At 36.6% G+C, this 11965-nt stretch overlaps 1 protein-coding gene across 1 annotated transcript; it reads right to left on the reverse strand.

Moving 5' to 3' along the window:
- Positions 9992-11671, reverse strand: LOC18781087 (leucine-rich repeat receptor protein kinase EMS1). The gene has a single exon (XM_007214323.2). It carries the CDS (start codon positions 11669-11671, stop codon positions 9992-9994), a length of 1680 nt encoding a protein of 559 aa, XP_007214385.2.

Genomic DNA, 11965 nt, shown 5'->3' on the forward strand with positions numbered 1-11965 from the left:
AGAGTAGAGAAAATATAAGGAAAAGAAAGAAAAAAAAAAGATAGAGAGAGGAGAGAAGAGAGAAGGAAAAGAAAGAAAAAAAAAAGGAGATAAACGTGTCTTGTCGAGTTCAGGTCGTCTTTTATCGTGCGGGTTTCGAGTCGTGTAACAGGTTCATAAATAATAACATGCATGTTATAAAACTCACAACCACAAAAAATTTAAATTAAAAAAAAAACAAAGAGAGTAGAGAAAATATGAGGAAAAGAAAGAAAAAAAAGATAGAGAGAGGAGAGAAGAGAGAAGGAAAAGAAAGAAAAAATAGAGAGAGAGAGAGAGAGAGAGAGAGAGAGAGAGAGAGAGAGAGAGAGAGAGAGAAAGGAGAGATGATTAAAGGAAAGAAAGAAAGAAAAAAGAGAGATGAGAGAAAACTAAAGAGAAGGAAAAGAAAGAAAAAAAAAAGGAGAGAAGAGGAAAGGAAAAGAGAGAAAAAAAAAAAAAGAGGAGAAAGAAGAAAGAACAAAAAGAAAGAAAAAAAGAGAGGAGAAGAGAGACGGAAAAGAAAGGAAAACACAAAAGAAAAAGAAACATTATAAATATCAAAAGGCATACCATAAAATCACAAAGTTGTTTCTAGCATGGTGGATAAGATATTTAAGAGAAATGAGGATGGTAGGGGTTTGAAACCCCTTGTGTATGTGTTGAAGTCTCCATTTGTCTTTATTTTTTAGTGGGTTAGATAGGTATAATAGCGGGTTGACCTGAAATTGACCTGTTTTTTTATCGTGCGGGTTTCGAGCCGTGTATCGGGTCGTGTCCGAAATTGCCACCCCTAACCCTAATACACTCTATCACACAAGACCCTAATACCAATCTAGGTTTCTCTTTTTACATGAATCCGTGCTCTTTATTCAGCTTTTGATTCGTAAGCTGTTGTTGGAATAGACTTGCTAGCTCATTCAATTCGAAGTTTGATTCTTGTAAATTCTTGTGATTTTCTTTATTTATTTCTTATTTTTTGGATTGAACTTGTTGCCCTCCAAACCAACCCATCCTCCTCAAAATCCCATCTAAATAGGGAAAACCCACCTCCAAAATCTCAAAATCCTGAAATTAAAACCAACCCATCCCCACCAAAACCCCATACAAATGGCGAAGGACACAATTTACCCCTAGATCATGTAATTAATGGCTTCCTTTTGGCCATTGTAATTGGTGTCCTTAGTTATAGTCAGCACATCTACCCAAAGCTTGTCTTAGTTCTTCATAGCTTGTATATATATATATACATATATATATATAGAAATCCAACTAATCATTGTAGCAACCCTCGCTTGGAGCTATTTGGGATTAGATGTCAAATCCCATTTCAACGAGGTATACCTCTCCACTTCTCTGCAAAACTTCTGGGGCAGAAGATGGAACTTCGTGGTCATCTATATCTTATGCCCATCCATATATGAACCCAAAAGGCCAAGAGAAGAAGGATGTCAATTTCTAAGAAGGGTGGTGAGGGTACATACATTGGGTTAAAGTGATGAGCGTTTTCTTGATTAAAGTTGAATGTGGTCATTAGTAGGGTGTACTTATTAAATTTGTATTTATTTCACAATTCAATATATCCTTTTTGATCATTTTATATTATGGTAGATTAGTAATTCAATAAGTAGTTTGGTAGTAGGGTGTACTTGGTTAATTTTAGGGTTGGTTTAGCAGCACTCAATGAAAAAATGGTAGTCCAAACTAATCTCAACTTCGGTGTTGTACTGCACTAAATAACTATTTAAAATCCAATCATATCCCAATCAATCCAGTATAATATAAAAAGGTTAATCTAATTCAGTTCCATCTAGCTTACCAAACATGCCTAGTGGTTAGAGAGTTAGACAAAGAGGTGAAATGAGAGTTAGTTGGTGGTTGTACATTTTTGGGTAACCAACATATTTACTTTTAATTTTTTTTGATAGAAGTCATTGAGTCTAATGTTGTAATTTTACAGATGAGTATATAATTGTTATTTTCTTATAAAATAACATAAAAATTCATTGGATGTCCAAAGTTGAGTACACATAGAATTCCTCTTCCTGTGCTGCAAAATCCCATTGTTAATGTTTGTTCCATTCCTCTTGGCCTCCCCATTTGAAGAACCAGATGGTGTTGTTGAAGCATAAAATGGAATAAAACGTCCCCAATTGAACCGTATGCAAAATGTATTAAAGCTAGGAAAAAAAACAGTATCTTAGGCTTAGCCAGAAAAGAATATTTTCCATGATTTCCAAGGGAGAAGTCCACCTGCTATAAAAATTTACGAAGAATATAATGTCAATTAACTTGACAAAAAAAAGAGAGTTTTTCGATCTAAGCAGAAAAAAAAAATAAAATTAAAATAAGAAACAGAGTTTTTCAGCCCCTTGAAAAATAACTTGGTAAAGCGAAGTATCTGAAGCATACCACATCCAGGACATTTGACGTATTCATTGGTCAAAACAAGCCCTGACCCTCCACATACCTCACATCTTTTCTGAGCTATCTAATATGCATAATCAACAATACCATATTATACACTAAAATAAATCATTAATTGGAAAAAAAAACTCATTTGCTCATACATGAATTCATAAACTCTGGAAAACTTACTATTCATTTTCTGAATCCATCGGTTTAGAAGATGGTGGTGAACCGGAGACCGGTCTGACCTAGTGCGATCGGTCTCGATTTGGATAGGTTTCAGTAAAAAATTCCACCCCCAACTCCCTTATTATATATACGATTAATTTTATGCATGTTATTTGGTGATTTAATTAAAAAATAAAATAAAAAACTCATTTCCTGTATTTCTTTTTTCTTTTTTCTTTTTTTTTATTGAGACGATTTATAGGAGTAGTCAAATTGCATGTAATGATTGAACTGATTTGTCAGTGTTGTGCTTACCAAATTACAAGATGGGCGAGAAATTACTCTACTTTGACAAAACTAAAGAGGATCTTCTTTTGGAATTCATGAATATTATTGGCGCTTCAACATTATACAATACGAAAATACATACTTTTGGAACGGTTTCTTCAAACACGCCGTTGTGTGATTTTATGCCATTGCTTTCTTTCAACCACTTTCACAAACCAATCTTGTGTTTCATTAGAAAGTACAAGATATCCCACTGAGATTCCAACTACCACCCCAGATGCATACCCCATCAACACTACCTTCCATCTTCTTGTTGTAATGATGATGGCATTGATGGATATGGAATACATGTTTTTGCAAACTGGAATCATTTTCCAATGTATACGAATCATTTGACATTTCCACACAATTCGACATTTCCACTATACAAATTATTTTCAAATGTATCAAATTGCTTGCCATGAGGTGTGGGTCTGACAAGTTGGTTTTCTAAAACGTTGAACTTTTCAAGTGATGTCAAATTTGCTAATTATGTTGGAATATCACCAACAAGCCCGTTTGAAGAAAGATCTAACATTCAAGATTGCTCAAATCACCAAACGAGGGTGGAATTGTACTTGTAAGCTCATTATGAGAAAAGTTAAGCCCCTTTAATGACTTAAGCCTACTGTTTACGTTTGGAATCTCTCCTATAAAAGTGTTGTTTGAGAAATCAATAGTTGTGAAGAAAGTCTGAATCTTCGGCATTTCAATTTTGAAGCCTTTAATTGCCACTACTACAGTGTCCTGATAATACTAGTCTCCCATATATTTCAATTTCTATTCTTATAATTTTATTATGGCCTTCAAATGTTTAAAATATTTGGTTGGCAAAGGACCACTAAACTGACTGTGGGAGAGGTTCATGATATGCAATTTTTGGAATGGAAGCTTAGTTTTTGGATTGCCTATTTCACCGTGGAATTGGTTGGTCTTCAAGATAAGAACTTGCAACTTTGGAAGAAATTCCAGCTAATTTGGGAATATGTCATGAATTTTGTTGTTTCGAAGGTCTAGAACTTCCAACTCTCTACATGTGAGCAAAGATGACGGTAACGGCCATTCCAAATGATTTCCATTAAGATCAAGATTTCTCAAAACATTTCCCATAGAAAATGCCTTAGGAATCACACTATGAAATTTATTCTTCCGTTGATCCAAAACGAAGAGGCTCTTATTGAAGTTCCCTATGCATTAATGAATTTTACCACTCAAATTATTATTGGACAAATCAAGGATTTGAAGGACACTCAAGCTGCAAATGGCTGGAGGCATCTCTCTAGTGAATTGATTGTTTGATATGGAAAAGAAATATGTGGAAGGTGGTGGAATTGGAAGCTCTATTGTTGCGAAGGTTAAGATAATTGAATTTTTTCCAACGAAGATGTCCTACAGTGCCAGTGCCAGTCAAAAAGTTGTGCGAAAGATTCAAATACGTCAATGAGGGGGAGTGTTGGCAAGGCTTGTTAGGGAAGTCTCTAACCTAGGAAACGCACATGGCTGACTTCTTGGGATTGTGTGTTGAAGGTTGTATAATTATGCTGGGATTGAGATTGTATTTTGTGCAATTAATTTTTGGTTAACATACCTTTATCATTTTGCAAGTAGAATTGTACAGATAGTTGATTCGTATTAATCATTCTTCTGAGCAAAAGCAAGAATCTCGTTTGCAGTTGAGTTGCTTGAAGTGTTTGTAAGGGTAATATTTTGTCTGCATTAGCACAAAAACAACCAGAGCCAAAAGGAAAGAAAAAGATAACCCAATATTGTATTGGTGTAAGTAAGAGAAGAGAGCTTCTGAAGGAGAGAAACTCTCATGTAATGGGATAGCATTTTTTACTATTCCCGATCAATAACGTAGATAGTGATACGTAGAATAACTTTTTCACGTATCATTGTGTTATTAGCCGAAAATTGCAAAACAGTGCTATTCCTGTTATAGATAAGTTTTTTTCCTTCTGAAGAGAGACACATGGCTTTTTGTACGACCTAGCTAGCTCCGCTTATATTATTGTATGGACGAGTGAAAGCTGTTATTGAGTTAAATAATCAATTACTAAAAGTCTTATTTGAGATCTCAGTCCACCGCAAAATAACATATGATTCGTAAGCATGTTCATTGGATTTTGCTACAAGGGAACATGAGCATTTGCTGATATGATACAAAAAATACAGTCAACAAAAGGATCAAAATTGGATTATTTTTTTGAATTCGGCTTTTGAGAAACTTTTCATCTATGAAGAACTTTCCTATTGTGAGACGATAATATACTAAAGACCCTCTGTTTTATTTCCCCCCACCCACTTTATTCCCAAAATTCTAAAGGCAAATTTACCCATATGTAAAATGATTTCTAAGAGCACTTCCACCTCTATGGGCAAGGGCAAGGCAAGAGCTGTCACTATTCACGTGAATGGTGGCAAGCCTTGCATATTTTGTTTCCATCCCTATGGGTAAGGGCAAGGGCAATTACTATTCACTTTAATTTATTTTCTATTTTTTAATACTTTAACGATAATTTTGATAAGATTTTCAATTATCACGTGTCACTATTTATTATAAAATTATCATCTCAAATTTCAGATTAAATTTTCAGTTGCCACGTGTCCATATTTATTATAACATTCAGATCTCAAATTTTAGATAAGATTTTTGGATAAGATTTTCGGTTGCCACGTGTCGATATTTATTATAAAATTCTAATATCAGATTTCAGATAAGATTTTCACCCTATAAAATTGCGCCGTGTGTCATCTCTATCTTCTAAATCCCTCTATAAAACTACACCCTCAACTTAGACCTCTCACACCATATTCTCTCTATCCTTTCATTTCTCAGATTTTAAAAAACACATTCTAGTCTCAATGTCTAACTTAAGGAGGGTGTTGGAAAGGCAAGAGCGAGAAGATGAAGAAATTAGGCACAGACGTGTTGAAGAAGATCGTGAGTTGGATGAAGAGGAGGATGAAGTTGTTTTTAGCGGTGGGTATGCTCAATCAATCAAGGCAACACCACCATGGCCGTGTCTCGAATGTGGACAAACATAGGCACTCTCGGGGTAAGAATCTCTTGGAAGATTACTTTTTCCCAAATTCGTTGTATTTTATTTTTTATTTTCGAGAGAGATATAGAATGCAGCCCCATTTGTTCAAAAAAATCATGCATGATGTTTGCAATTACGACACATACTTTGTTCAGAAGTACGATGCTATTGGGGTTTTTGGTCTTCTTTTGGAGCAAAAACTTACAGCTGATTTACGGATGCTTGCGTTTGGGGCATCTGCAGACCAAGTGGATGAGATTGCGAGGATGGGGAAATCAACTATCCTAGAGTGCTTGGTTAGATTCTGTGATGTAATAGAAACTCTCTACACGAAGGAGCAATAGAAACTCTCTACACGAAGGATTACCTCTGCAAACCTACGCCTAGGGACCTCCAAAGGCTTCTACAAAAAGCCGAGGCCCAAGGTTTCCCAGGCATGATTGGAAGCATCGACTGCATGCAGTGGCAGTGGAAGAATTACCCAACTGCTTGGTAAGGAGATTATGGGAATAGGAATGGCAAAAAAAAGTATCATTCTGGAGGCCGTTGCATTATTCGATACTTGGGTTTAGCATGCCTTTTTCAGAGTTGCGGGATCTCAAAACGACCTTAACGTGCTTGGTCAATGCCCGGTATTCAACAATGTGCTGAGAGGTCATCCCCCCCATATCATGTATCAAATCAACAATACCGTATACTCGGGTGGGTACTATCTAGCTGACAGAATTCATCCGAGGTGAACGACATTCGTCAAAACAATTCCGAAGCCCTAATTGGAGAAAGAAAAAAGCTTTGCTGCCTTTCAAAAAGGTTATAGGAAAGATGTGGAAATGTGTTTTGGTATCCTGTAAGCTCGTTGATCAATTATTAGGGGTGCTGCTCGTATGTTTGATGAAGAGATGCTTCAGAGCATTATGGTGACTTGCATCATCCTCTATTACATGATTGTGGAGGATGAGTATGATTACAATGCCCCTGAGATGTTTGAACCCGATCCCATGAACACGGCATTGACAAAAATTTATGAACAGCCCGTGGGAGCAAACGGACAACCACTAGAGCATGAACCGCTGATTAGGGACGGTCGTTACAACTATATGATTGACCGTTATATGGAAATGCAATCTTCCTTTGTTCACGAGAGATGTCAATTTGACTTGATCGAACACTTATGGGTGATGAAAGGCAATCACGGTGGATGAAGTCAAGTTTAATGCTTTGTATGGAATTAAGCTTTGTTTTTAATATTGGTTTGTTTAAAATTATGCTTTATTTTAAATTATACTTTATTTTGTGTGTAGTTTGTAATGAATTAAGGTTTGTTTTGATGTATGAAATGTTTTTAATAAATAGCTATATTATTTAATGATTTCCTTATTCAATAAAAGAGAAACAATACAACAAATTAATACATATGACAACTCTTTCAATACAACCTAATGGTTTTGATCATTTAACCAATCCGAGTTGCTAGGTCCATCATCATTAAAAAGCTTTCTTCTCATAAGATCCCTTCGTTTTAGCTTCTAATAGGACTTTGTTTCAGGAGACATATGGCTCGTATCCACGCCCATGATTTTCATCTCTTTGTTCTCCATGTCTTATTGTTGCTTCTGTTGCCTTTTAGTTGCATATGTTTCATATCGTGCCTTCTCAGCTTCATCTCTTTTCAAGTCTTTCTCAATTCTCAGTGTGCCATTGATAGCAATTTGCTCCAAAATTTTTGCACATTTAGTGTTCGAAGTGCTCCCTCTCTTGGCCTTTGCCTCATTTCTCCCAATAGGCCTTGGCTCACGTTGGATTGGTGAGTCATGATCAATTGTGAAGTCCAATGGCGAATCTGATGCTGGTGAATCGTGAAGCAGCGTCTCATTCAACACAATCGTCGGATCTGTGGAAATAATTTTGAATCTTGAACAATTCTTCACAACGTCCCAACATTGGTTATTGATGAAACTTTTTTTACCCTAGCCGATAGCACCGAATCACATTTGTACTTGAATAATTTATTAAAAAAATAAAGTTGGAAATGCAAGAAAAAAAAAAGTGAATTAAGTAAATTGTTGGCCATGTGAATTAAGTAAAATAATACTAAAAACAAAGAGGGCCAGCAGATATTAAGCAGCCCAATACCCCCTCCCCAAATTTGTTTCAAATATCATTTCACCCAAATAAAACCTATCCTTACAAACTCCTCCCAAGCCTAACCCTCCACACCAAAACCACCACCACCACCCACACACCAACCGTCTCCCCAACCACTGGCCACCACCGAATCCTATTGGTAGTAACTCTCCCAATTTGTTTTGGAATTTCGATGTCTCCTTTAAATTTCAGAGTAATGTTGATTTTTCTATTAATTATGAATTATAATATTGTAGTTTCATTTTTACGAGATTCTTTGGTCTAAATTATTTTTTTCGACATTTTATACGTTAACTCCTAAAACAAAAATCTTGGATCCACTACTGGGTGTGGTTATTTTTAAATCCCGGTTTAGCACAGTTAAAAGCACAACACATTGTACTAGTTCTTGTGCTTGAGCTGCTGGACTTGGTTGTCCTTTGGGCAATTGTTTTTCTTTCTTTTGAATGCAGAAATTGAGGTTTTTGTTTTCCGTTTTTAGTTGAAGTTCTAATTGGAATGGGAAGTACCTTTACTTTTGTGAATTTAGTAACATTTGGTTTTTTAGTTTTTCATTATTTTTTAATTCAAGTTTTAACTTTAATTCGAGGCATGGATAGTAACAATGATACTTCAATTATGCTGACTGTGACATACGTTATAATTTGTTCAGAACAAAAAAAAGAAAGAGAAATACGTTAATTTGTAGTTTTCCTTTTGGAATTCTCGAGTGTGCCCTTCATTTGGTTGCTTAGAGGTTTGAGGAAAATATTTGTTTTGTGGGTCTTTTTCTTTTTTCGTTTTAAAAGTTTGCGTTTTTTTTTTTTTTTCCTTTGTGTTCCTGAAAATGTAAGAAGTGCATGCCAATAATTATTTTTTTTTTACAGGATCATGAGAAATTATTCCACTTTGAGAAAAATAGACAGGAGTGCAAGATATCATGCATATTATTTGAACTTTCACATAATACAATATTCATAAGAAAATGATACAATATGAAACAACGTATGCTTTTGGATTGGATTCTTCACGCAGCTCGATGTGTAATTTTCATAATTTTACCCCATCGTGTTTTTCTGATCACTTTCAGAAGCCCATTCGATCTTCCGTTCGAGAGTGCAAGATATCCCACAGATATTCCAATTACCAACCCAGATGCATACCCCATCAACACTATCTTCCAATCAAATCCATTTACGTTATCCAAATCATCTTCTTGTTGTAATGATGATGGCGGTGATGGATGTGGAACACATGTTTTGGAAAGTGGAAATCCACATAATCCAATATTTCCACTATACGAATTATTTTCAAATGTATCAAATTGCTTGCCTGTAGGTATGGCCCCCACAAGTCGGTTTTTCGAAACATTGAACTTTCCAAGTGACGTCAAATTTGTCAATTGCTCCGGAATCTCACCAACAAGCGCATTTGAAGAGAGATCTAACCATTCAAGATTGCTCAAATCGCCAAACGAGTCTGGAATTGTACCTGTAAGCTCATTATGTGAAAGGTTAAGCCCCTTCAATGACTTAAGTTTGCCGATTACATTTGGAATTTCTCCACTAAAACCGTTGTTTGAGAAATCGATAATAGTGAAGAAATTCTGGATCTTCACCATTTCAATTTCGATGCCTTTAATTGCTACAACCACAGTGTCCTCACAGTATTGTTCTCCCATATATTGCAGTTCCTGTTTTTGTAAGTTTTTCATGGTCGTCAAATGCTCAAAATATTTTGTTGGCAAAAGACCACTAAACTGATTGTTGGAGAGGTCCATGATGCGCAAGTTTTGAAATGGAAATCTAGTTTTCGGATTACCTATTCCACCATGGAATTTGTTCGACCTCAACATAAGAACTTGCAACTTTGGATGAGATTCCAGCCAATTGGGGAATGTGTCATGAATTTTGTTTTTTGGCAACGTCTAGAACTTCCAACTCTCTACATGTGAGCAAAGACAACGGCAATGGCCCTTCCAACTGGTTTCCATTAAGGTTAAGATTCCTCAAAACATTCCGTGTAGAAAAGGTATTAGGAATGATGCCATCAAATTTATTCTTCCTTAGATCCAAAACGGAGAGCCTCTGACTGAAGTTTCCTATGCATTGAGGAATTTTACCACTCAATCTGTTATAAGACAAATCAAGTATTTGAAGGAAACTCAGGCTGCAAATAATTGGAGGAATCTCTCCAATTAATTGGTTGTTTGATATGGTAAAGTAAAATGTGGAAGGTGGTGGAATTGGAAGCTTTCCTTGGATTGAATTGTTGCGAAGGTCAAGATATTGAAGGTTTTTCCACCGAAGTTCTACAGTGCCCGTCAAAAAGTTGTGAGAAAGATCTAAATATGTCAATGACTCCTTCCCCACATCCAACAACCATTTGGGAAGGTTTCCTTGAATTCGGTTGTGGGAAAGATATAACGCTTCCAAGTTTGGTGAGGCTCTTAGAAAGTATGGGAACTCACTTATGTTACAAAACGACAAATCTAGTGTGCTGAGTTCAAGCCAGGTGTTGTTACTCAAATTGTTGAAACTCAAGGATAGATGGTTAGAGGAAAGATTAAGCCTAACAAGACTCTGGAGTTTTGAAAACTTTTCGAACTCCACTGTTCCACTCAAGTTATTGGATGATAGATCAAGCCATCCAAGGTTCACTAGCTCATAGATTGATCTTGGAACCAGGCCATGCAACTTGTTATAACTTAAATCAAGCCGTGACAAAGAACGAGATTGGAACTCAAAGATATTACCGCTGAGTTGGTTTCTTCTGAGGTTTAACTCCTCCAATGATGGCAAGCTTCCTAACCAAGATGGCATCGTTCCGTTGAGTGAGTTGTTATATAAAGTGAGCTTGGTTAGGTGTCGAGGAATAGGTCCCACCAGTGGCCCTTCTGAAAACTCATATAAATAAGAGATCCCTGTTGAGTTGCGCACAACTTCTGGAAACTGACCCACAAAATTGTTGCCACTAAGATCCAAGTCCTTGAGTCTCTCAAGGTTTAGAAGCGACCATGGAATATGGCCACCAAAACCGTTATATGAGAGGTCCAACAGCATGATTTGTGTAAGGTTACCAAGCGATGCAAGATATGATCCTACAAAAGTGCAATTTTTGAGAAACAAATATCTCAAAGACCTGAAGTTTCTGGTGAGATGATGCCAATCTACTGAGATTCTAGTATGAGAGAGGTCTAAGCTTTCGAGTGGACTGCTCCAGTTAGACTTGGGGAAATAACCTGTGAGGTTATAGTTTGAACCTAAATCCACTTGTCGAAGGTTTGGTGGGTGGAAAATGCTCTCTGGGAATTTTCCTTGCAAGTGGCAATGAAAGAGTATAAGAGTTGTCAACGAAGAAGACAGATTGTTAAAGGAATCAGGTACAACTGATGACATATCAACTGCAGCCATATCAAGCTCCCTAAGATTGGTTAGGTTTTGAACAATTCTGTTCAAGCTAAGAGTATCTAGTGTCACAGCAGCTTGGGAGAGATTGAGTGAAACCAAGTTGGAAAGGTGGGAAATTTCTGTAGGGATTGGGCCACTGAAATTGGAGTTAGAGAGGTCAAGGTGAGTCATACTTACAAAGCCACCAAACTGGGAGGAAATTGGGGAACCTTGGAAATCATTTCTTGAGAGGTCTAGCCGCCTGAGGTGGCGAAGAAAGAACAAGCTGTTGTTGGAATGAATATTGCCTTGAAGCCCACCGAAATGAAGGTTGAGACTGATCACATGACCAGTCCTCTTTTCACAAGTGACTCCACTCCATGCGCAACAATCCTTGCCTTTCTGCCAAGAAATTGTCCTATTAGAATATAAGGAAAGAGTACGAATAGAAAAGGCCTTCTTGAATTGAAGCAAAGCATAGCTATC

This window comes from Prunus persica, chromosome G4 (genome assembly GCF_000346465.2).
Source record: "Prunus persica cultivar Lovell chromosome G4, Prunus_persica_NCBIv2, whole genome shotgun sequence".
Classification (NCBI taxonomy): domain Eukaryota; kingdom Viridiplantae; phylum Streptophyta; class Magnoliopsida; order Rosales; family Rosaceae; genus Prunus; species Prunus persica.

What these genes read in the sequence shown, in the direction of transcription:
- LOC18781087 (XM_007214323.2), bottom strand. Translation starts at nt 11,671, where the DNA reads ATGACTCACCTTGACCTCTCTAACTCCAATTTCAGTGGCCCAATCCCT.